General features: G+C 46.1%; 1 protein-coding gene across 1 annotated transcript in view; it reads left to right on the top strand.

Annotated features, from left to right (window-relative positions):
• Nucleotides 1-25,862, top strand: part of LOC136556524 (potassium voltage-gated channel subfamily KQT member 1-like) — a 410,734-nt gene extending 384,872 nt beyond the window's left edge. Inside the window, exon 17 of the mRNA XM_066549787.1 lies at nt 25,728-25,862. Within this exon, the coding sequence (XP_066405884.1) occupies nt 25,728-25,862 (135 nt within the window). The remainder of the gene's footprint in view (nt 1-25,727) is intronic.
• Nucleotides 25,863-26,361: the final 499 nt, after the last annotated feature.

Here is a 26,361-nt window from a genome sequence, read left to right as displayed (position 1 = left end):
CTGCAAGAAGCATTCACAGGAATGCAGATGTCATGGGTGGAGGTTGGGATATTGTTTCCCAGGGGTCTGGAACATCTTCCCATTCCAGGTCACTGCACCATGCCTTTTAATTTCATCATAAATGAAAGCACAGACATTCACCAGGGCCACGTAAGCACTGAAGGAGGATAGAGGAAATCCTTGGATATTCAAATTATTCAAGAATAAATCAAATAGATTTTGCTAAATTAATGACAATTTATGAATATAAATGGTAAGAGTTGGCTTTTCTGGAGGCCTGTGACAGTAAAGCCGGTATCACAAAATAATAAAATTTTGAAAGGGCCCATTTGCTCCTTCAAAACATCACCCCCCCATCAGTGGGCTTGAGGGACATTCATCCCATTTGAGTTTCTCTTTTCCACGTCCATCAGAGAGTCTGGGCTCGTTTATCCCTGATCCATCCCAGCGGCACACACGGCTGAGAGGTCTCTCACATTCCAGCCTCTGGGTTCCAACACTGCTGCATGACTTTCCCATTAAGGAGTGGGGATAAGTCCAGCTCATCTGCTGGGAGGGCCTGGCCTTTGCTGGCCACTCCCTGGCAGAGCAGGACAAGCCGTGTCTTGCCTTCTTTGGAAAGCCCAGCCATCCTTAGGCACAACAGGGTGAAATAAGGACACTTTGCTTTATCTTTAAATTTCCTTGTTTTCTTGGGCAGCAGCCAGACCCTTTGTTTTTTGAATATAGTTGTTTGTGGTTTAATTTCCTTTGGGTTTTGTGTTTTTGGGTTTGGGTTGGTTTTTTGGCTTTTTTTTTTTTTAAGTATTATTATACGAGCAAAAGAAACTCAGCTGTTCCCTGGAATTGTATAAGAAGAGGGACAAGATGCAGACCAAAATGTGAATTGAACTTGATGGTTTTCCCATCAGATCTTACAAGGCTGTACAGCAGATCTCACACACCAGCTGGGAGGTTCCTGTGTGCCACCAGTACAGCCTGTCCTTAATGGCATTGATGGTTTAAGCTGTACAAGCAAAAGCCACAGGAAACAGGCTGCTCTTTGTTCTGCCAGCTTGTTTTGTGGGCCCAGAGCAGGGCATCACCCTGAGGACTGCCTGAGCTGCAGCCTCAGGCATGTCTAGGTGAGTCTGTGCTTGCTTCTGATGCTCTGTTAAGCCATTGAGGGTGAGATGTTTCCTTGGAAAAGACCATGCAAACAGATCAGCAGAAATAAATCCTGGGAATAGCTGAGAAGGAGCCCAGGCTGCATCTGCTTCAGTCTTATCAATGGCTGTCAGTGTCTGCAGGGAGGGGTCAGAGGGTGGACCAGGCTCTTTTTAGAGGTGCCAAGAGGTAGGATAAGAGAAATGGGTAGAAACTGCTGTACAGAAGGTTCCACCTGAAGGAAAAACAGATTGTCCAGAGAGGGTGTGGAGTCTCCTCACTGGAGATATTCCAGAACTGTCTGGACACAATCCAGTGCCATGTGCTCTGACCCAGCTGGAGCAGGGAGTTGAGATCAGATGGGCTGCTGTGATGCCTTCCAACCTGAGCCATTGAGGGATTCTGTGAAGCCTTGATCACCTTGTCCCACCCTTGCAGCACCTTCTGCACTGTGCCAGCACAACTGCTCGTGGGGCTGTGCAATGGAGCAGCTCAGGGAATAGATCCTGCTGAATAATAACCATTTTTGTTTTCTGAACTATCTTTAACTTGCATCAGTTTCCTCTATCCGTTTCCTGTGGGCCCACAGTGTGACAAGCAGATAAAAGTGCCCACAAATGCAGGAGCAGGGAAAAAGAGCTGCTGAGGTTGGCTCATGGAGTCTTCATGCTGAATGTTCACCTCAGCCTTGGAAAGGATCCGAGTTTAAATGGCACCCAGTGGCACACCTCAATAGCAGGCAAAGTTTTTGTCATTTACACAAGACAATTGTCATAAAACAGTCATTTGCATCTGCACATGTGTCAAAAACACACTTCACTGATATAGCTGTACAAGTGAGTTGTGTCCTGTCAAGGGCAGATAGTTTTGAAAAAGATTCAAGTGTCACATGCAAAAGTCAACTCTGATTGTCTCAAGAGGAATGAAACAGAAGGACAAAAAGAAACTCTGACAAACAAACTCATTATAGCATTCCTCTCAGTCAGTTTTACAAACTGATGGTCTTGCACCACGGGCTTAGAGAAGGCAAAAGCTCCCATGGATCTCAAAGAGAAGTGTTACAGAAGTTCCGTTTACAAGAACCATGCCAGAACAATATGAAAATCACTTTTCCCACCACTGAAATGCAGCCACCTCCAGCATGGGATCTGCCAGATTTTTAACAGCTCACAACTTGGGCCAGAGAAGACATTTCCTTCCCACAGCTGAGATTACTGTGCAAATAAGACATTATTATACAAAGTAGGAACACTGTGCCCTCTCCATCTGTGCAGATGTGAAACAGAGAAGGAGCCCAGCTCCTTCAGCTCTGGGAATGGAAGCTGCTCCAGTGACACAGGGTTGCCCCTCCTGTAGAAAGGCAAATCACCTTGGCTTTTGGGCTTGAAAAGGTTTGCAGGTTTGTTGTCCCCACTGAACCAAAGTGCTGCCATTGTGCAGCCCCTTTCCCACAGGCCTGCTTCTTCTAGGAAGGAAGCCAAGTTGCATTTGGAGGTGTTAAGATCTAAATCCTGGGGGGAAACTTGAGAGCAGAGAAGGGGGCCAGACTTTGTGGATGGACAAAAGAAAAAAGAAAAAAAACAGCCAGGTATTGCTGAGAATGGAAAAGCCTGGCTTTGGCAATGCTCCCTGTCCTCTGGATGTCTGTGCCTCCCTTAAACACAGCTGCATTGCTGCACCCAGGGCAGCAAATGTGACTTTTGCTTTTGTTTCCTATTGGTATCAAAATGTTCCTGAGCTGGAGATGGGCCTGTATCCCTGAGCCATGGTGCCATGGTTCTCCAGGAGACACATTCCCATTGCCACCCTCCTGCTGACAGCCCACCTGAGGGGTCACTGGGGCTGCCTGGCAGTGACACAGCAAACCCTCTCTCACCCAGGGCAGATCTCTGCTCCTTCAGCCTTTGCCATTCCCTCTCTCAAAGGCAGCAGCATGGAATTCCCACTTCCAGTGAAATAATACCAAGTCCCCATGCTAAGATTTCACCAGCAAATAATGCCCACCCTCCTTTTCTCCTTTCTTTTTCCTCCTGCTTCTCCTCTCCCCTTCCTCCTCAACTCTCTAAAAGAAGCTTCTGCTCTTTTTCCTGGGAGGCAGTGAAGAAATCAAATGCCTGTGAGTTTCAGCAGGCAGTGTATCATGAACCATTTTTCCCAAGAGATAAAAGCTCCACCAGACTTATTCAGCAACCAGGCATTTTCTCAATGCACCCATGTGTCTGCCTACATGTGCTGATGTGCATTTCCTGATAACTGCCTGCAAACAGGCAGATATCCTTTGGGAGCATAACCCTCTGTGCCTTTATCCTATTGGGACAGTACAGAAGCCAGATGAATCTGTGTGTTCCTCACTGGAGCAATTTGAAATTGAACCCAAGAGATACTGAAAGTGCCTTTTGGTGGAAAAACACAGGCTTTTGAAGCCTCCCAGCCCTGGAAAATCCCCTGGCCACTGGGAGAGCTGCTTTGAGCACTGCAAAGTCATCATCCCCTTGCAGGAAATATGTTCTTTTCTTTCCGGGGAGGGGAAAGGGGAAGTGTGTGCTGTGGTGAGGATTAACCCTGCCTGTGCTGCCCTGGGCTGGGCAGGGCCCTGGCTTGTGCCTCCCAGAGCTGCTTGGGGTGCCCTCCTCTCCTGCTCCCCAAAACCCTCTCTCCCCACAGCAGTGTGGCATCAGGATGGATGACCTGAGTCTCAGAAACTCTCTGTTTCCAGGGAATGGGGTGGCATCTTCCCAAGCCATGCTGCATCCACAGCTCTCCATCCCAGCACACACAGGCAGGGCAGAGCAGGGCTGCCCACCTGCTGCTGGTGATTTTAACCAAACCTGCCAAGTTTAACAGCAACACTGCCCTGGAACAGAGGCAGTGCCTGTCCTGTGTCCCTGCCCTGCAGTTTGGAAGAGGAAAATCGTGTTTGGAAAAGCCCAGACCAAGCAGGACAGAGGCTGCCTGCAGTCAGGTTCTGTTCTTGTGGTCTCTCACTGTAATCCAAAGCAGGGTTTGCACTGGGCAGAAGGCACATTTGGCTTTGCACTGCTCTCAGTACAGCTGAATTCTCCTCTGTGCTCAGTGCCATCTTCTGCAGTCAGACTCACTGATGGGGTAAAAGTTGGAACTGAGCCTCTTCTCCCAGTGTTTGCTTCCCCACACCTTCTTTGTTTTAAACCAAAGGTTCCAAAGAGTCAAAGTTAATATTTGCCCAGCATTCCCACTATATGAAGTACCCATATAAAGCACCCATATAAATATGGTAATTAAAGGGTGGCACACTCTTGCCTTGTTTGAACACCACATAACTTCCCACTAGGAAGGTGGAAGAAGAAAGGTGACAGTTGGGGGTATTTCTTGGGATTTCCTAGGGATTCCTCCAGCTGCTCTGACATTTTTAATCTCCTTTTTTTCTCCAAGATATATATCTTTTTCATTCCTTCACATTCTCACTCTCTTTTTTTCTTCTTCAGTGACCCGTAAATGTATTGGTAAACACTGGGTCAATTGCAAAGCTATCAGGAAAGGTGAAAATCAGACAAGTGACTTGTTAATCATCTCCCAGGCTTTAGCTGTACCCTGTGGAAAACTGTTGCTTCTGCTTAGAGACCTGGCAAGTGGAGACCCAGTTTCAGGTTTTCAGAGATGCCCAGTTTCCTTTGTGAGGGAACAGGCAGTGAGAAACCCGGAGAGAGGAGTCCTTGCTTGAGCTGAATTATCAAGGGAAGTGCACTCCATGCCTGGCCTTTGGGAGGCCCTTTGGTTTCTCTCATCCCCACAGTACTGACTAAGCCATGTTTTGTGGGCAGCCTCCCCACACTGGGTTTGTTTTCTCTTGGCAGTCCCAATCCTGTTGGCTGACTGGGGAGCCTGGGCCCCTTTATAAAATGGCAGAGGGGGAAGGGAAGGGAGGGGAGGGAATTTGCATCAATGGTAAATCATGACAAACCCTGCCTGCTATTCTTGCCTGCTGCACATTGTCCTGCAAACCTTTACAGGATGGGGGGCTGAAGCCCAAGGAGCCTCCACAAAGACCCCTCTTTGCAAAGCCACCATCCCTGAGCCCTGCCTGCTCCCACAGGTGGCCAGACCCAATTTTAGCTGAATCCAGGGGATGGCCAGGCAGCTCAGAGGAGCTGGCAAAGCTGCAAGCACGAAACAGCCTCAAACATTTTTTTTTGTTGCAGAACTTGGCTGTTTTGGTCTCTAACTTCGAGTCCATTCAGCAGAGCTCAGTGCCCAGCAGAATCAGGCCTATCTTTTCAAAAGCAGCGTGTTTGGCCCGCGTTCTTTGGTCAGTGTACACAGAGGGGGGAAAAAGGGAAATCCTGCAGTGGGGTGAAATGCAAAGAGAGGCTATTACCAAAATATGTAGTAATGTGGGTTTTTTTCTGGGGAGGGGGGGAGAGGGGGTGTGTTGATTTTTGTTTTGAAGGTTGCAGAAATCAACTGAGCGAGCTGTTTACCACATGAAACAAAGGCGGAGCGGGATATTTTCAGGCCACTAAACTTGGATTTCAGACAGCCAACTTGGATTGACATACTGGATGAGCTACAGCCCCTTGGCATGGAGAAGGGAGCAAAATATGCATCTGTCCTGGTGCCAACTTAGGATAGGCTGCCGTTTTGTTTGGTGTCTAGAGAGCTGGTTTTCGTAATTAAACCAGCCTTCAAGGCCTTTTTAAATAAAGCTGAAGAAAAGAGGAACTGAAAGGGATTCCTCTCGAGCGTATGCACACTGCTCTAGCAACTCCTGCAGTGGTTTCTGTGCAGCCCCTGAAAATGTTTCTCTTTTTTTCCTTTTTTTTTTCCTTTTATTTTTTTAATACTTCCCTAGAAATACACACACACACACACACAGCATGCCCGGCATGGCAGGACAGGGACAGAGAGGAGCTGTCACCCTGGGCTGACCCAGGGAAACACATCCATCCACTCCACCTCAGGGAATTTCATCCCCAAAATCACAGAGCCTCCCCTGATTATTTAGCAGCAGCAGCTCACTGTACCTGTGCACAAAACCATTGCAGCCAGGCCAGCTGAATGGAGTACAAGACACTCTGTTCTGTACCAGGAAAGGGCTGGGGGGGAAGGAGTGGCTTGTTTGGGTTTTTTTTCCCTTTGTTTTTTGTTCCCCCACCCCACACCCTGCCGAGTCACTTTGATTATACTCGCCTGGTGGACTATGAATCGAATCCTAAACATTATTCTGTAACAGAGGACACAGCTCTGGGCTGGGGAAGGATTGAGTCACATTCAGAAGTTGGTCAGGCAAATAAAAATGTCGTTCTAAAGCCCGAACAACAGTGGGAAAAGTGCAGCCAGTTGCTAAAGCCTGAGTGGAAAGGCCAGGCGAGTGACTTGTGCCTGAGCCCATCGAGGTGGGTGGGAGGTTGGGCACCCCCAGCAGTCCCCCCAAGGTGTCCCAGACCCCTCTCCCAGCCTGTAAGATGTGGCAAAGGGCCAGGAGGTTTTGCCTCTTTAAAAGGTGCACAAATCTAATTGCACACTTTGTCATGCCATGGTGTTGGTTTAAGTCACAGATGTTGGGATTCAGGTTTTTACTTACCCTTGTTGCTGAGCTGATTTAAAATAAAAAGGTAATTACAAATGGAACTGTAGAGTGGGGAGGGTTTCCTTATCTTTATCAATTTTCTTCCTTTTTAATAAAAAACTTGAAACTAACTTTTCTTACCTCATTAGAAAAGGGTTTGGTTGAAATATCTACACTTTTAGTAAAAGACTTTTAAACAAATCAAAGGCTTGAAATTTAGGGTGTTAACTTTGCTTTAAAAAGAAAAGAGGAAAATTCTGAATACCTTTTATATCACTAAAAGGAAATCATCAAGCAGTACAATTCAGTCAAAACCATTTAGAGAAACATTTTTCAACTCTCCTATTCTTTTATTTGAGGATTGCATATCCAGAGCTGGGTGATTTACCCTCTCAAATGACTAGCACAAGATGAAAAAAAGTTGTGCAGCAAAACAAAATCTCATTAAGTCCCTTGCAAAGGCATTCTTTGCAAAGATGTAGGAAATGGTTTCATGAAAATCACCAGCTGAATTACCCCTCACAGGATTTTGGTCACAAGGAATTCAGGTGGAATCTGTGAGGATGAAGCACAGCTCAAGTCAGTTTTGAGTGTCTGCATTCAGAGCACTCTGCAGAACTCCATGCTCATCTCCAAGTGATGGAATTTGCTTCCTGCCCTTTCCAAAACTCCCTGCCACGCCCAGCAGCAGTGGGCACTGGGAACTGCCTTTCACAACAAGCAATCTGACCTGCCCAGCAAACCACCTTACCCTGGGTGTAAGGTGGTTTGAGCAGGGCTTGCCCTCTTGCTTTTGGAAATGTTGCACCTCTGCAGTGTGATTTTCCTGCTGGCTTGTTTCCACCTCAGGGTTTTTTTCACTCCCCACTCACACCAATCTCGTGCCTAAATCCAGTTCCAAATCTCAACAGCATGGGATTCCTCTGCTGCAGAATGGCAGGAGCCAGGGACAGATGACAGGAACATTTCTGTTGAGGAGGATGACAGGACAGCTATGGCTGAGGAGCTTTGCAAATCTAATAACTCACTAAATGTGAGTTTCAACACTTGAAGTAAGCATTGCCTGTTGTCAGAGCTGAGCTGTTCTGAAATCTCCTGAAGAGGGGAGGGCTGCAGCCTCACCAAGGACATCACTTCTGTGGGACCAGGACCTTTAAGTGACAGGGTTTGAGTGTTGGCACCAGGACATATTTAGGGTGGGTTGTCTGGTACATATTTAGGGTGGGTAGTGCCAGGTGGAGGCTCAGAAGCTCAGAGTGCACAAAGCAGTTCTGGGCACAGACACCATCTAGCACCCAGCACTGGAGGGACAAGGACCAGGACTCAGGTCTGTGGGGAACACACAGGAGGGCATGGGCCACTCCGCAGTGACAAGGAGCTTCCTCCAGAGTTAGCCCAGATGTTACAGCCCTCCAGCAGCTCTGCAAAGGCGTGGGCAAGCACCAGCCCCCATCTGGTGTATCTTGAAAGCTGTGCATTGCCAGGACAGCGTTTGCAAGTGACCGCTTTGGTCACCTTAGAGAAGTGCCATACCCTGCTAGTCTCTAAGAAGGGGTCAATAGGGACTGTGAAATGACTCAGAGCAGATGGCAAGGCTGTGTGTGAAGATGGAAACAGCCTTACAGCATCATCTGAGTCAAAGCCTCTGCTGACATTGAGGAAGATTTGCCAAAATCCTTGTGCTTGTGCTCCCAGGGACCTCATGTTTGTCCCTCCCCAGCACAGCTTGACCTCCTGACTGACTGGGAGCTCTGAAAGGTTTGCAGCTGACCCCCCCAAACCCTTTAGAGCCAGAAGTCCCTTTTGTGCTTTTGGCTGCTTTTCTCTGAGTCCCCCTGCAGCGTGGCAGCCCAGCTCCCAGCCCAGCTCCCAGCCCAGCCCTGGGGTGGCTGCACTTGTCCCTTCCTGCTGGGGCCCAAGCCCTTGCAGCTGTCCCTGGCCACTGCCAATCAATCAGCTCCTTGTCACTGGCCTGGAGGTGCAAACAGAGAGAAGAAAAGAGAAAGATGGGGGGGAAAAACCCCATATCCAGGCATTGGTGCCAGGGAAAAGCTGGCTTCCTTCCAGCTCTGCCCAAAAAAATCTGTGAAAACAAGCCCCTGGGATGTGCTCATGATGAGCACTGCAACTATTGATGGACTTCTGTACATCTAAGAATTAGATATTAGGGTTTTTTCACAGGAAATAGATCTGTGCACACTTTTTAGGTGTGCAAACAGAAGCTTCTCTGTGCACAATAGCTGCCTGCACTGAGCACACCATGGAGCATTTTGCTCACAGAAAAACTAGTTTGTGCATAAAATAGCCCAGAAATAATATATTTCACATATTAAGGACCACTTATGATCCCTCAGCAGTCCTTTGGCTGGCACACTTGAAAATACCAGGCATCTCACAATCAACACCACCTCTTGGCACTAAAAAGTCCTGAAGCCAAGCAAAATTCTTATTTTTGATGATCTGTTGGGCAACTATAAACTTGTGGGAGCTGTTCTGATGTCTTGCCAGGAACAGATAGTTTTTCTTTACTTGCTGATCTCTTTGATATTGTATTGGGATATCAAGAACTTTTTTTTTCTCTGGAGGGCTTTGAGAAAAACAGGTCTTGTTTTTGGACTCTCACAATGCGTCCTGCAGGGATTAAAATAAAAGTTGTTTATAATCTATTGCTTCCTGCATTGAAGGGGCTCACAGAGCCTGCCAGAAAACACTGTACTTTGTTGCTATTGCCACTGTGGGGTTTTTTACATGGCAATTTCACCAGGCTGCAGAATCAATAGCCATGGTTAATGGCAAATTGACAGGTATCTCAGGATTAACTCATTCCTGTACCCAGGCCTAGCTCACCCCAGTAATATTTAAGACATGCTGGTGCTTGACCAAAGAGTGTTTTGCTGCCCTGATTGTTGTGAAGTTCTTACTGTTCCTATACACACAACCCCTAAGAACTGGAACTCCTCAATTTCAGAAATCTGATGCAAATCAGCTGATGGTACCAGACAGCAGACTTGTTTTCAGGGCTCAATGATCCATTATCTGAAAAGATAACAAGACTAATCCAGACCCAGTAGAATCAGCACTATGAAATCAACTTTTCTACCACCAAAAACAAAGAAGTGATTCACAGCAGATCACTGTGGATGCGCCAGAGGCTTTGAACTTAAACTGTAGCTGTAAAATATATTTTTCTAATAATATTAAAAATCCCTCATTTTTTCCCAAAACATCAGTATGTCCACCATAATCTTTCCTTTCCCTGAGAACGAGTAGTCCTGGTATCAATTTTGGATTATGTGAACCATAACCCTTAAAATCCTTAAATGACTGTTCTCATCTGTGTGACTTCCCCTCACTTGAAAGGGCCAGAAATGCAAATGAATTAATCCACAGGATGAGCTTGATGTGGAAAAATGTTGTTTACTTCTGTATGTTTTGAACAGTTCATGGTTACCCCCTGCTTTGGGGGAAAAAAATAAAAAATGCAAAAGCCATATGACACCAGAGAAAAAAATTTCAAGACCTTTTAGCAACTACTGGAATTAACCTGATGAACCCAAGCCTTGCCACAGGCAAGGTAAACAAATTGACCCTATGACTTCCACATAGCTTAGAGCTGCATGCAAGTGGAGGATCACTGGCGTCAGGAGCTTCAACCAGAAAACTGAGGCTCTGTTTGCTCACACAACAGTTCTCTTCAAAAGGGAAGGACGAAATAAAATGGCATTAAGGAACCAGTACAGTGAGGGCATTTCCATTTCAATCTACAAGTCTGCCTGAGTTGGTTTGACTGTGTCTTTGCAGCAGAGTTTTTCCAGGCCTGGCATTCTTGAGGTTCAGCCTCCAAAGTCTGGAGCAGTGCTTGAGTTTAGCTGTGTGATTGTGCCAACCTTTTTGGGCTGCATTAGGTGGTGAGCTCTTCTGTGAAGCCACATCTCACAGACTTGAGCATCGTCCTTGAGGTATTTGCCCAATTTTTGTGGGATACCTGCCTTTGTCCCTTGATCTGTCTGCAAAAGCAAACGAGGAAAGCCTCTGGTTTGTCGTGTCCTCCCTTCCAGCTGTTCCAGCTGTTTGCCTTCGTGCACCTTTCTGGATGGGAGCGCTGGGCAGGTGGGGACAGGCTGGAGGACACTTCAGCCCTGCCTTGTAACCTTGACAAAACAGTGCCAGCAGCTCACCCGGCCTGGGTTTCACCAGCTGGGGACACCCCGCTGCTGGCTCACCCTGGGCTACAACAGCACCCAGAGCTGGACTGCAGGACTGCATCAGGCTGCACCTTTGTGCTCACCAGCTGTGGCTCCAAAAGTCTGGGAAGCCCCAGGAGCTCAGTGGGATAAGACATCAGTTCAGAAGGGGCTGCCATTACCCTTGGGAATTTGGTTATGCTGGAGCAGCCATGGTTGGTGGTTGAGTTGCCTGGTGCTGGCAGACTGCCCCCTCTTGTGCAGTCAGGATGACCTGTCAGGCAGCTATTGCTGCACTTTATTGGCAGGGTGTGTGGCTGAATCAACAGCAGGAATAGGAAGAATGGCGTTCCTGAAGAGCACTGGAGCAGCTGACAGCACTGGTGTGTCCAACATTTGTCTTCCACCAGCTCACAAAGTATGTCTGAAACAGATATGACAATACTGGGTCATTATTGCAGGCATAACCCGAGCCCCAGTAGAGAGACACATTCATAATGCAAGGTTCTCTGGTAAAGAGGGGGATTTCAGAGTGTTCTGGCATCTATTCACTCCTGCAAGTGGAGATTTATCTCTCCTCTGAGCTGTGACTGCATCTGTTGCTGGTCTATAGCTGTCCTGATTCCTGAAGCCACACTTTGAAGAAGTCAGGTTTAACTGCACCCTGAAGAGAGGTGGGAATTGTAGCCCTGTAAATGAATAAATTCAAACCACACAGTCTGCACCATGGCTATGGGCTGCACATTCAGCTAGTTGAAAAGACCATACTCCTCTCTGCTGCCTCATCTGGGACCCACCCTGCCTTTTGTGTACAAAAGGTTTCACCACGTGCTATTTTGCTATGCAGAAATAGTCTTGTTTTTCTCCTGCTTGTGTTTTTGTTGCACTCCTTGCATTGGTTTTCCAATATTAATGCCCCTTAGCCACACTGGAGCTAGCCAGGTTTCTGATCTGTATTTTTTCCCTCTCCCCCAAGGGTTTGTGGAGAGCAGAGCAGGGAGAAGTACAGCCTTAAATGTAAAATAAATCAGAAGGCTGAATCAGCTTTCACAAGGTAAAAGTATTGTATAAAATAGATATTTTAGGCCATGTTATGTAGGGGGTTGTTTCATAGGCTGGAGTTACCTTCAGGAATGAATCATCCCACTGTATATAAAACCCATCAAACTGCTGAGAAAAAGACTGCTTTTTGAAAAATACATTTCATCATATAATATTTACATTTGCTTTTACATTGTTATGGCCTTGCTGACTACTTAGCAGCCAAGACTTTTGAATAGTTCTGTTTTGCTTCTTTTTTTGAAAGCTTTAAGAGATCCTGTAAGATTTGGAAGGACCAGGAGTTGACCTATTGTCTCTATTTGCCAAGTCAGTGTTAATTCCTTGTGCAGGATATTTTCATAAACGAATGCTCCGGTAAAGTCGCTTTGAAAGGAAAAAGGAAAAAAATAAAATGAAAATAGAAGTGGCTGGAGCCCAGCACCTGGCAGTACAAACACATGCAGCTCAGCAGAGGGTGAGCAGCCCCTTGGGGAAAAACCTCTGGGCACTCCAAGGTGATGAGTAACCCCTGCCACGGCCATGCCCTGGCAGCCACAAGCCATGAGTCAGCCCCCCTCTGCCAGATTATAAGGGGGAGGTTGGTTTAAGTGTCCTTAGGCTTTAAAAAATAATAACACATGTGGGGTTTTCTTTTTTTTTTTGGCTCTCCTTTCTGATGTTTGGACCCTTGACTCTGCATTCTGCTCATGGTTTCCCGTTTCTCTCAAAATTACTTTTTCTTTTTTTTGAACTGAAAGCTGAGGTTCTCATCTAATCACTTCACTCCAGGAGCTGGGGCTTTTCAAACAATAAATATCACAAGCCTGGCAAGGAGCTCTGAGAGCTTGTGTTGGTGATTGCTGCAATAACAACCTTGGATGTTTACGCAGTGTAGAAAATAGTGTAAAAACAAGCTTCAGTTTCAAGATATAAATCTTCCCCATTGTGAGAAATAGCTTCAGAGAGCTGTTTGTTTTAATTAATAGTTGCAGAATGGTGAATAACTGGGATAAAATAACTGGCCCAAACCTTCACCTAAATCCTTGAGGAAAAAAAATAAAAAAAAACAAAACCAGACATTAAAAACTTCTTTTAAGATATGAAACTTTCAGCTAGCTTGTGGCAAAACATCTTCAAGTAAGAACTTACAGCTGGACTCCTGAACTCAGTTTTAATGAAGTGCCCTGATTTTAAATCTGGCTGTTCATTTAAGATCCTATATATAGATTTAGGAAATCTAACTTAAGGCTTCATTTTGAAAAAGTATACCTTGGCCTCTTTTGCAAATGTATTTTTATATTCATATATATATATATGTATATAGAATTAGAGTGAAGTATGTTTCTCTAAAATTCCTGGCTTTAGGCCTTGACTTGGCCTAAGTGAAAAGAATATGTGAAGAGGTTTATGAAAAATAAATCTTTGCATTCATCCAGCACCTCTCACCTGAGTATCTCAAAGCACTTTACACCAAGGAAGAATCATGCCACTTTAGCCCTGCTCAACCCCAGAGGAATCTGCAGCATGGAGTGCTCTGGTGACTTGTCCCAGGTGGTCAGAGTGGGTTTTCTGACCTGCCCCAAGCTAAGGAGGGCAGTCAGTCTCCTCCTCTGCCCTTCCTCTCCACCATCCTCCTCCTGCTCCCACCCTCACTGCCAAAATCCAGCATAGTGGTCCCATGGGCTGCTGATCTGCTGCTGCTGCTGCTGCCCTCAGCACCTCCATTTCTCCACACATTTCTTGCATCCTGTCTCCCTAAACATTTTAGAAAAAGCAGCCCTGACCCCAGAGAGTTTACAGGATAAACAAACACAATTTTGTGTGTGGGTGAGAGAGACGCAAAGAAAAGCCTTGTCTTGCCAGCACCCCCTGATCGCTCTGCTTACGTGCTTTGTGTCTTTCCCTCATTCTTTATCTTTTTTGTTTATTTAGAATATGCTCTCTTCAGGCTGGGGATGCTGCCTCCTTCTCTGCCTTTTCCACAGTGCAGCCCCAGAGCTGCTTGGAGCCCCTCACTGCTACCACAGTACAAACAATAATAAATAAAACCAGCACTGTGAAGAGATTATAATTAGAGCTGTGCTAAACTCAGCAGTTTTGGTTTGCATTGGTTCCTCCCTGCTGAGTCTACATTGTGTTTTGGATTTGTATGCAAAAAACCCAAAGCAAAACTTCCAAAGTGCCAAGTGTGGCCGGGTCTAGGCTCAAAATCATGCATATACCAGGGTGTTTTAAGAGGTTCCTCCTTGAAATTATAAATCTGCTCAATCCAGGTTTACTGAAAGGCTCCTGAACCTTTGCAGGCTTTGGGGGCCGGCAAAGTTTTTGGTTTTACTACAAAAGCCTCACTCAGCTCTGCCTAATGTCCCAAGTGCCACCCCATGCTGCCCTGTGGCTAGCAAGAGGATTTAATCTTCCCCAGCTGCCCAAGCAGATCCACTCCTGAGCACCACATCTGGCTTTCAAACAGTGTTTCAGATTGCCACATTCACTGGCCATGCCCAAGTGATGTGGGTAAACAGAGCCATGTCCAAAATCCCACTGTGACCCAGGGCACTGCCCTGAAACCACCCTGAGCTGAGTAATCCCTGTGAGTGCCTGGGGAGGGCTGAGGGAGGCACAGAGTTTTGGCTGGCACCACAGATGGGCAAATCTTCACTATCAACCCCTTGTGCACAAGGGTCCTGCTCCCCTCTGCCTCTCCTGCCAGGGCTGGGCATGGAGGTGAAGCCCCACAGGAGCTGTGATATCTCTGCAGCCAAGCAGCCCAAGGATGGGGCAGCTCTTACCTTCCCCACCTCTCTGATTTCATGTGCTTTTGGCATCTGCTAAGGTGCAAGTCTCTGAACTAAAGCTGGCAGGAGCTCCTACATCAAAAAGTCCCTTCCCAATCAAAATTTGCAGGATCTGCTCCACTACAAGGAGTCATATTGATTTTGATGAATTTTTCAGGAATAATAAGCAAAAAACAAAGATTTGAATGGAGGTTTCTCAGTGTTTTCAAAATGAAAAGGGGAGGGATCATGTATTTCACAGCGATTTTTGTCTTCTGCAGATCATTAGCAAATAATAAAGGAAGAAAATTAGATTGCATGGTGGAGAAACTGTTTACTTGTACCCAGGCTTGGCACAGTCTGGGAGCTTGGAGAATTTTTTCTTAATCTTTTTGCAGGACAGAAAATCCACATCCTTATTAACAGTAATTAAAACCTTAGCTCAAATTCCTAGAAGAAAAACCAAATTTTTGCCTTACCATGGATATTTCAGCTAACTGTGCTAGAGGTAAGGGGAAGAAGGGTGAGGAGCCCCATTTTTTTTTTTTTGATGGGGTGCACTGTGCCTCAGCTGGAGCACAGCATAAGACCTTCTTCTTCTTGGGGCTATTGCTTTTTTCCTCTGTTCCTGTGTAATCTGCAAGCAGTAAAACGGTCACTTCAGCATGGATAAAGAGACATCCATGGCCCTGGCATCCAGACTGGGGGCAAAAAGCCCCAGCCAATAACCCAGGCATTTTTAAATACAGACATATAAGATTATATTGATCCAGTAGATCAAAGTCACAGTTCACAGTGAATAAAAGTAAATCAAAGGTTGGACATGATGATCTTGAAGGTCTTTTCCCACCTCAAAGATTTGTACAATTCTATTATAAGTAGATCTGGCTACTTACTTATTGTAAGCAATGAAATCTGTGGAGTTCCCAGTAGTCACGAGTGTTACCTATTTTATTAATGAATTTTAGCTTATTCCTCTTTTATTAATGGATTTTAGCTTTCTGACCTGAAAAATATATGCTTTCCCTCATAGCAGAAATTTGCATAAAGATTTCCATGGCTTCCCAGTTCTACCTCTAGAACCTCAACCAAGCCAGTAACCCAAAATCTTAATTAAACTTCAGCACTGGTTTAAATTGTTCTACTAAATGCTGGGACAGTGAAATCTCACTGGGCCATTCTCATATTCCCACACCTCCATGTTCATGTTAATACACGTCCCTTTTTATTATTGCTGTACTTTTTCTCTGCAATGATACATGAAAAAAGAAGAAACATGGAGGAGAAAAATTATATCTATATATAATATGGTATATGATGGTCTCCCCTGGCAGTATTCCCTGCAGGATAAGGCTGAAGAGCTGTAAGAGCGATAGCAGGCATAGCTGAATTTTTTTCCCCCCTTAATTAACAGCACAGTGCCTTGCAACAGAAAATTGAGGCAGGTTTCTGCTGACTTAGCAAGTGCCTCATGAGGAAGAAATCTATCTGGCAATTATGGCTCTGTGTCTCCCGCCCTGTCTCCTGTTGTTTGTGTAAGACACCGGTGCTTCTGCCACGGGCTTCTTCACACAGCTGTCCTGTCACTGCCAGCTTTCATAGGTAATCCATCCAGCTCAGCAGAGTTCAAATAAGACACCTCCCTTTCTTTGCTTTAATTAATGCTTTATTTGAGTCTCCCCTGGGGATGTAGCCATGCTGATTTTTCAAAATTCTCGCTTATTTTTCAAGCACGCAAGAAATGGAAAACGGCCGCTGCTGAGATTCCGGGGTTTGGGAAATCTGCTTTGCTCAGTCTTCTGTTCTCAGTCAGTGTTTTAAACGGCCATGGACATCTCTGTAGCTACAGAAGATACTATGCAATAAATTCTCTAGCTTGGGAAGGAGAAAAAGACAAATCTGGCCAAATTCATTTGTCCCTGCAGCCTCTTCTGCTGTCCTGCATGCACAGTGCTGCAGCTACAGCCCATTCCTGCACTGGTTTGTGCTGTCACACCCCACACTTGCTCAGGCCCTTCCAGGTGCTGAGCAATCCCACATCAAGTCATGAACTGTTCCATGCTGTGTTGTTGTTTTTCCTGCACCAAGCCCGTGGGTTTTGCTGATTTGGGATCAAATGCTGTGGCTTGGTGTGACTGAACAGACAGACAGACAGACAGACAGACACCCTCAGCACCAGGGCACTGTGGCCCCAAATCTGGACAAGGCAGTCCAGAGTCCACCCACTTGCCATGACTTTTTCAAGAACTCATTAAAAATGCATGTGCTGTTAATAAACCAGCAAACCAGTAAAATCCATCAAATGACAGATAAAGCCAGACAGGCTAAAACCAAAGGGCACAGCAAAGCACGTTGAGTCAGTCAGAATCAAGAACTGCTACACCCTCAATCAGCACTGCCTGATAATATTTCACTTGCTCTGGGTTTCTGTGTTTTAACGAGGAAACAATGGTGTTTTGTAATCCTGGCTATTTAAACATCTAACACCACCCTGTGCTTCTGCAGCTTCTCCCTCCAACCACCCTGTGAGCGTTGCGCAAGGTCCTGTGGCACCTTCAGAGGCTGTGACACTTTCAGTGAGTGTGCTGTGCCAAGACAACCCCAGGGACTTGTGCCATGCTCAGCAGAGAAGGAATGATGGCAGAAGTTTTCATTTGACCTGTTCAACAGCAGCTCATGCTGCAAAGGCCCAGCTCTCACTTCCCAAGACCTCCCCAAGTCAGCTTCTCCTGGGATTCATTTCACTGAAACAGGGCACAGCAAAATGAGGGCCCAGGACAGGCTCCCCAATGGCCAGGGCATGTTGTGAGCTTGGTTTTTCTGACAGCAGCACAAATCTGCACACAGACCAGCCCTCAGTCTGCCTACAGGGTTTGGCTAAAATGGTGTAAGCTGAAAAGAGAGGCCCGGACAGTGGCCTCCCAGTGACAGCCTCTGATCCCCAGACCATCATCCTTTTGTTTCCTGGTCACCTTTTTCCTCCTGGCATGACCAGCACACCACATTTCCAACCTTGTTCTGCCGTGTCCATGTCAATCCTCAAAGAGCCAACACTAGGAAAGGCAAAGGTACCATCTTCTCTCATCCTTCCTCTGCCAACAGGGACCAATATTCTTTTGCCAGCACAACTTCCTTCCTTCCTACAGCCAACATTTCAGCCCCCACATTAGATTACTGCTACATTTTGTTTGTCTTTTGTTTTGTTCCAAGACTGAAACCTATCCAATTTCAAGTGATTTCATGTCAGAAAGACAGGAAATGATAGATTATGTGATCCACATGGTTAACAAATATTGATAATGCTCATCCAAGAAGTGACTTGTGCTCAATGCACAGAGGCTGGCCTGGGGTCTAGACTGGATCTTGGGTTTCTGAGCTCCTGGCCAAGTCCTACAAGAGCTGCCTGGAACTTTTCTAGTACCTACATGTCTTGCTATCTAAATCTCCATCACCATAATGCCTGTGCTCCTCCCAATAACAACACTCCCTCTCGCTTTGCCTTTCTCTCCACCCTACGAGTAAAGATGGGCTGATAATCTCAAGCAGGGATATTTGTGTGTGTGTGTGTGTGTCTGTGTGTGTGAATGAAGAGCAGTTGTGCATCAACAGCTGTGATAAAGTGCATGAAAATTACCTTGGCACTCACAGTCCATCAGGTATGTCAGGTCAGCAGGGCTCGACTAAGGGAATTCTCCAACAGGGTTCAGTACCAGCAAGTAATTCTTGCAACTGAGCTGAAAAGAAACAGCCCAAAGCAACCTCCCCGTGGCAGGAACTGGTAAACCCTATCTAGCCATGAGGCTGGTGTGGTTAGGTGTCATTCTCATGGAGGGGATTTATTTGAGCTGAAAAAAGCCAAAGTGAAGGCTTGATACCATCTATTCAAGGGGTTAGGTGAGATGCAAACACCAAGTCCATCACACCCATCTAAAATGCTGAGTGAAAGGCTTAAGGTCACTCCTTTCTCAGTGCTCCTTTGGCACCACTGGAGTACTCAGTGCTGCTTTTTTCTTTTTATTGTTCCTCTCTGTCCAGTATTGTTTGGAGATTTAAAAATTAAATTAATCAGCGTCTTGGAGGATAAGTTACAAGGTGGCTTTATTGTGAAATTTAGTGTGACTCACAGAGGCTGCAGATCCACTTCTGAGGCCCGGCTGGCTGTGTTATTTTTGCCTGTTGTTTGTCTCCAAGCTGGCTTTGAGCAGGACCTGCAGCCACACAATGCAAGGAGCTGAGAAATGGCAGGGCAGTGCGTCATGCCGGGCGTGGCCGAGCAGCCATGTCACAGGGAGAGATGGCAAGATTACAGGGAGGATCTGAGCAGGATCCAGAGGAGGGTGAGGAACAAAACGTCCTGCAATGATAAAAATATCCATTTATGTCCATGGCTCGGGAGACAGAGAGTTCTGCAAAGTCCCATTCATCTGCTGGGGGGAACAAATTCCAAATGTCAGGAAGCACTGGCTGCAGACACAAAGACAGACAGGTGCACGTGCAAAGGGCTGAAATGTGACAATATCTCACAGGAGTCCAGCCCAGCTGGCAGCTGGGTGCTGCTGCTGTGGGAAGGTACCCTCGTGTCCACTCAGAGAGTGGCACCACTTGAATTTCTTGAGCCAGAAACAAGTACTTCTGGGAGCAGTAGAAATTAAGCTGCCTGGTTTCCTGTGACTCTCTATTTTGTGGTTGATTATCTGAGGCTAATAAGGGGCAAGAGCTGAATAAAGCTTTTCCTGTGGTCAGGGCATCCTGTGTGGATTCTCTGGGGTCTAATAATACAGTTCACCTTCCTCTTCTGCCCTTCCTTCAAAGAGGCACTAATTTGGATGTCTGTCTTCTGCACAAGTGCCAAACTTTCAGAAATCTGTATGAACTTTTTATCTGCAAGGATTTTCTGGCAAATGTGTCTGAAGTTGGCCAGCTTAATCCAAAGCTGCCATAGCAATATACACACAGATACATCATCAGCCAGACCTCATTTGTTTAGGAAGCGAGAATTCATTTTAAAAAAATAAATCACACCTTCCCCAAAGCAGTAACACATAATCTGAGTGCTGACCAGGCCTGCTTTAAAAAGCCAGGGCTCAACTTGTGATAGTTGCTTAGCAAAAGGCATCTTACACCAAAAACATCAACCACAGACACAGGTCTTACTGGGGAGCTCCATCAGTGCAGCTGTGGCATGGGAAATACAAAAATAAAATGCTCACTGAAAGGGTACAGGCAGGAAATACCCCAGGAGCACAGGGCAGGGGGACAGACTTTGTGCTTTCATTGAAACAGGAAAGGTAGATGGAAACCAAAATAAATGAAGCTATACTTAAAATAAAGATTACCATACCCTAGGCCGACAGAGGTGGTAACACCTGACCTAAGAATGGGTGGGGATGTTTGGGAGAAAGGAAGGGAGGCCTGGAAAATGGTGGTGTTATCCAGATAAGTCCCATGGAATGAAAATAAACAGCTGATATCTGCTAAGGGGCGCACGGAATAAGTCAAATATGACAGTCTGGTGGTTCATATATTTTTATGTGTTCATGAAGAATTGGATCTGCCAGAACAGCATGGAAGTGGAGCTTATTTAGGTTCTACTCATGTACCTGTTTACCTGACCTTTGAGGTTACTGTGAGAGCTCCTGGTGTGGAGCTGGTGTGTCTGTGCTGTTTGCACCCTCAGCAGAGCCCAGCAAGGGGAGCATAGCTCAGTGCTGGGCCTGGTGGTGCTGGCAGCTGTGGCTACAGGACACTGATGTCCCACTGTGAGGTGCTTCCCTGTATCTGTCCCACCTGGCAGTGCTGCTTTTTTTCTACAGCATCGTTGTAGAATTGACGCCAATTCCAACTCCGTCACAATTCATCCCAAAACCAGCCAGGTCATGGGATCCTGTTCATGGGATCCTGCTCATCAAAGCCCTCCTGTTGTTTCAGAGGCACAAGCTGCTAGTTCTCTGCTAATATGAATGCCAAGGTTTTTTCCAGCAGGATGTCATGATAGATGACAATTATTACTCCCCAGAGACCTGAGAAATGGTGGTGTAGCTCTATCTCTGGGCATATGTGTCTTTGAGTACTTAGGAGACTCCAAAAGCTTATCCTAAAGGTATAATCCTGCAAACTGTTGACCATTCTGGCTCCACTCCAGCAAAGAACTTAAATATTTGGTGAACTCAGGAAGACTCTTCACATGCTTCAAGCACATCCATAAGCACTTGGTTGGAGCGGGCTCAGAGTTTGCTCCAGAGCCACACCTTGCACAAGAGAAATCTCCCCAGGCTAATCCCAGCCTCTGTGCCTGCTGTGGCCATTGGCTTCCTCACAGCTACCAGCAGGCTAATGCAACACTGACATTGTCTGGCCTTGCTGAAGGGGAAAAAAGTTTCAGTGGATTCAGCATTCCACCTCAGTGCAATATCTCTAACAGGACAAGCAAGGTGAGAGGGAGGCAGTTTTGCAGGCAGTGCTGTAGACAAAAGATGTCCCTTCCCAGAATCAGCAGTCTCTGGGCAGCAATAAATCCACATGCTAAAAAATAAAGCAATTCCTAAAACAAACAATTCAGGCTTCGAAGTGTACAATAGGCAATTAGTTTGAATAATTGGGTGTAACTGTAGGCAGAGAGAAGCTACAAGACCAGATGTGCATATAAAGCTAAACACAGGATCTAATCAAATCAATCCACCATCTGGAATGAGAAGAAACCTCATGTGACAGATCTGGTCAATATGTGAAAATGGTACAAATTTCTGGATAACGAGCTTAAGCTAAATCAATATGTCACATGAGTCAGAAATGGGAGCATCCATAAAATGGATTGCACCAGTTCAACTAAATCACATCTGATTTTAATGCATTAATACCAAACTGGCCTTAGGTGACCTATCACAAATAACAAGCTGGGAGTGTCAGAATCACATACCTGCAGGTAGAAATAGCTCATGGCAGACTAAGGTTCATATGCACACTTCTGTCCATACAAAATAAACCCTGCCTATCAAACCACTCTTTTCCAAGCAGTTGGTGTTAAAACCCTCCAGGCAGCTGTTTAAGTCAGAGCTGCAGAGAGAGGATCCTGATTCATTGGAGCTATCTCAGGAGCAGAAGCTGCAGCAAGGGCTGGAAACAGAGGAAATGGTAAAGCCAGGAGCACAGAGTTGGAGAGCACAGAGCTCTCCACTGCTAGAGAAGGGGTGTTCAGTGGGCTGAGCTCAGGCCTCTGGTGCTTTGGAGGCAGGGAGGGAGAGAGCACAGCCTCCAGGAGGTGACAGCAAATTTATGTAATCTGTGGGGTTTAGCTTTTTGTGCAAAGCTTCACTGCCTTAGCAACATGTGAGTGTGTTTGTGGGTTTGCAGATTTACTCCAGTGCTCCAGCAGACCATCCTCCCCTTCTGCTGCCTCTCTGGAAATAGTTCAAGTCAGTGTGTTGTGTGCACATAATTGCTACTGGCTTTCCCAGCCTCCATAAATCATATTAAAAAGATAGACAAAACCTAGGGGTGTCACCAAACCAACAAGGGGAGGGATTTTTCAGGCCTAAAGTGACAGGAGTTGGGGGAGACCATGTGGCTACTCCGACTGTTTTCCACACTAGCATTTTGTTTATGGTCTGTGTGTGCAAAATATGTCAGAATAAAAAGCACTCATGGGAGCTGTGGAATCTGTCCAGCATGTGGCAAACCCCCATTATGACCCAGCCCTCTTCAGCTGTCCTGCTGCCATACCAGGGGTCTTTCTCCACAAGCCTTTTCTGCAGCAGGAGTCAACTGAAGTAAAAAGACATATTTAAGCATCACCAGCTCTCACAGACAGAGGCTCAAAAGTATCCTCAAACAGCCCATGGGTATTGAAAGCCAATCTGGTGCTCAAGGTGAAGGGGAGGGACACCTTGAGCCCCATGGTCTGACTGACTTTGTGGCTTGGTGTGCCTTTTTGCTTTTTTTGCTTTTTTTTCTAACAGTCCTGCATGTCACCATGGAGTCCAGCCCCTTTTCACCGGGGGATGTTTGAATAAATACACATTTCAACACTCCTTCAGCTCGTCTCACAGTCCCAATAACAACAGTGCAATATTTTAAACTGCTTTTGCAAGTCTCCTTTCTACAGGGCAGTTGAAAGGATATAAAAGCATTTTAACAATTTTATAGATCATCTCCGGAGCGCTATTGTGAGGTGGGAGAAGGGGAGTTTTGTTGCCATTTGCCCATGGACAGCTGCCAAGCTCACCTGTCTCCACTGAGCCAGTGAGGGCCATATCACATCTCTCTGGAAACTCTGCAGCCAGCTCTGGATGGCTTCTCACTTTACTTATCTGAAAAACACGTTGCTCTGTTTAACCCTTTCCCAGCGCTTGCCTGGGGGTGTTGCTCGAAACAGGCAACTTCTGTTTGGGCTTAGGGAAAGTCAGATGTGAGGTGGATTTGGAGAAACCTGAAACCAGGACCCTCCAGTAGAAAAAACCTTCAGCCACATGAAAATTCCTCTAACCCTGCAATTCATCCTACTGACCTCAGGCCAAGTGTCCAGAGCTCTTCTTTTGCCTGGTCAGAGTTAACCAGCCTCCAGATCAGACCCTTCTTTAAAAACCTCCAATTCCACAAGGTGCTGACTACATCCTCCTATGGGCCACTTAATTTTTGCACAGAAATTATTCTGCTTCTAATCTCAAAAATTATCATTAAAACCTTCCCATGTATGATTGACACAGGAGAACTGTGCAGTTTTGTTTGCTGGCGTTCAGGAAATATTTACTGATCCTCATGTGGAAGGTGTGACAGAAGTGTAGTGTCACCTACTCCCCTGTGTAAGGATTTCCATCCCTACACATGAATATTCTCCACCCTCCTCTTCTCCTGGAAAATAGAGTGCAGAGAATTATTCCCTGTCACATTCTTTCACTGAGCTGGCAAAATACAGTGAAATCCAGCAGAGTTTAAATGATATGGAATATGCAGGCATAGCTTATCTAAGATAAAGCGTGCAGATCAAAATCAACAAAGCCTCACAAAAGAAAGCCCCAAAAGAGCTTTCATCTGCCTGATCCCATTTCCCTGCCTACACTTCTTTGTACCCTATTGCAATACATTAGTTCTGCTTTGGTTTCTGCTCTGCAGCAACATTTCTGCTTAAGAAAGATTCTGTTGAGTCATTACCAGCATCAGCCAAACAGGCTTTTCAAGAATGGAGGAGAAAATAAAGGCTGTGGTTTTCAAATTAATTCCATGCTGCTTAACCCTTAAACCACTAGTGACTTTCAGACTCTCAGCCAAGTCAATGCTGAGCAGAATTTGGGGCTGTTGTGCCTGAGACAGAGCAGTGTCAGTGCTTTTGTCAGTGATTGACCACTCAGGCAGTGCTGGCCATGCACCTGGAAGGCAGAAATTGTAGTGAAGGTCTCTGCTGTCCAACCCACATCCTGAACACTCCCTTCTTGCTTGTGAGCACTGCCTCAGATAACCCACACACCTAAACAGAGGCAGGGAGAAAGGCTTTCCTTACCAGAAGCTAGCAGTTGTAAATATAGAAATGGAAGAGAGACAAGCACATCTCTCCCTCTAGGATGTAGCAGAGATTCTCTACTCCTTCTTTCCCCAGTAGGTTGTATTTAGGAGAGAATAGTGGTTACCAAAGAGACAGAACTTGAATAAGCTCCTGGTACCTTGAGGTTTGAGGGGCCCACAGGGGAGCCAACACTTGGAGTGAGAAGAGACAGAAGAGGCAAAAGTGGATAAGGTGATTTTCCTTGCCTTGGCTTTTAAAGCAATCCCAGCCTGCTAAGCTTTCAGTCCCTGCTGCCAATGGCCATTTCCAAAGTTATCTTTGCACAGAAAAAGGCTGGAATCCTTCTCTCCCTCTCATTCTCTCTGCCTCCCTTTTTAATGAAAGCTCAGTTTAGATCTGATATCACTCTAAAAGGTTTGCTATCAAAGTTTATTAGACCCACTGGGACAGATCACAGTTTGCAGAGGCTCATAGTTTCATGGCAGATAACTGTAAAGTGAACCATTCAATGTTCTTCAAAATGCTCCTTTTTCTTGGGCTCATCTATAACACAAAGCTGCACTGTGTTCAAGCATCATTAGAAGTGATCCCAGCTGATTACATGATGCTGGCCATAGTTCTGCCTTTGGAGCAAAGTCAAGCAGCCCCCAGCCTGTCCCACTGGGTGATGCTGAGGTGAGTGGGAGCCATTTGCAGTGAAGGCAAGCCCTCCCAGCACAAGGGGTGAATGCCAGCTATGTGCTCCTAAAAAAAAGATCAGAACTTTAAAAATCCTAGGAAGCATGAGTGCAGCTTCCCTTTAAAAATTCATATTTGCCTTTCCCTGCTTAATGACAATGATAATAATAATAATAACGATTAGGAAAGACTCCTCTACTAGGGACTACAGATGAGAAATTTCAGCTAGAAAGCCAAGAAATGAGAGAAGGAATTAGCATGTCTTCCTATAGAGTGGCTGTTTCTTCTTTTTTTTTTTTTTTTTAATGAAGTCATTGGTGTTAATATGAGGTTTTTAGTAGGCTATCCTCCTAAAAGTGCATGGGAATAAACACCATATCTGGTAGGATCTCTGACTGCAACATGTATCACTGAGGCACCTATTTACAGCGTGAAGGGAGGGGAGGCTGTTCCATTTCCCAGGACAGTAATGGATAGCATGATGTCCTACAAGCAAGGGTGGTGAGGGCTGGGAGACGTACTGGGAAAAAAAACATTCACAATAAACCAGAGAGTGAAGGAGAGTTTCAGGGCAGATGTTTGCAGGATGCATCATCATCAGCCCTGGGAAAAGGCTGAGAGACAAAATGTTTGAATGGAGTCCTCGGGCCAGCAGTGTCCTGTCCTTCTGCTGCCATTGTCCCTCTGACTTTGCAGTGTCATCTGCTCCAGAGCAGCAGGCTGGACAAAACTCAGGGAGGGGGTGGCTCTCAGATGCCCATGCTCCCTGCCAGGCTTTTTCCTTGCTTTTGGCCTCGGAATGCCTCTCACCAGCAGCATTTGCAACCATCTGACAGCTCTTCTGCTCTCTGATTCCCTAACAGGTCATGCAGATGGACCAGAAGCTGGATGACATCCTGAGCACACTCCAGGCTCAGCTGGGCGAGCAGGCACAGATGCCAGGGGCAGCCACCCCACCTGTCAGACATCCCCAGACACCCACAGAGTCCCCCCAGTGACCCAGGAAATGTGAAAGCCAGGGGACAGCCACATGGGACCCTCCTGCTCTTCCACCTCTGGGTATCTCTCAGCCTTGGTGTCCTCATCTGTGTCATGGGTGAAATGAAATATTCTGCAGTAGTAGATTAATGAGGAAAAAAAATACCAGGGAAAAAAAAAAAAAAAAAGAGAAGAAACAGCAAGAAGCCAGTCACGACCTTAGGAGAGCACACATAAGTTCTGCACCTGTTTTATTTTATTTTAGCTGAACTCTGCCAGCCAGCAGCAGCCCAGCTCCCATCCCCCAGCCCCACTCGGGCTGAGCACACAGGCACAGGGCACGCTGTCAAGGGAAGCATCCCAGCCAGGGTTAGGATGACCCATTTGTGGGCACAGGAGGGGAAAAGAACTGTTCTTTTGGCATTTAATCACTAAGTTTAATGCTCACAGCATGCCCGAAAGGGGGAAAGGAGCCAGCATTTGAACATGAAACAAATGGAAATCAGTGAACAGGAAAAT

This window comes from Molothrus aeneus, chromosome 5, assembly GCF_037042795.1.
Source record: "Molothrus aeneus isolate 106 chromosome 5, BPBGC_Maene_1.0, whole genome shotgun sequence".
Classification (NCBI taxonomy): Eukaryota; Metazoa; Chordata; class Aves; order Passeriformes; family Icteridae; genus Molothrus; species Molothrus aeneus.
The sequence above is the reverse complement of the archived record's forward strand: the minus strand, read 5'-3'. Positions and strand labels throughout refer to the sequence as shown.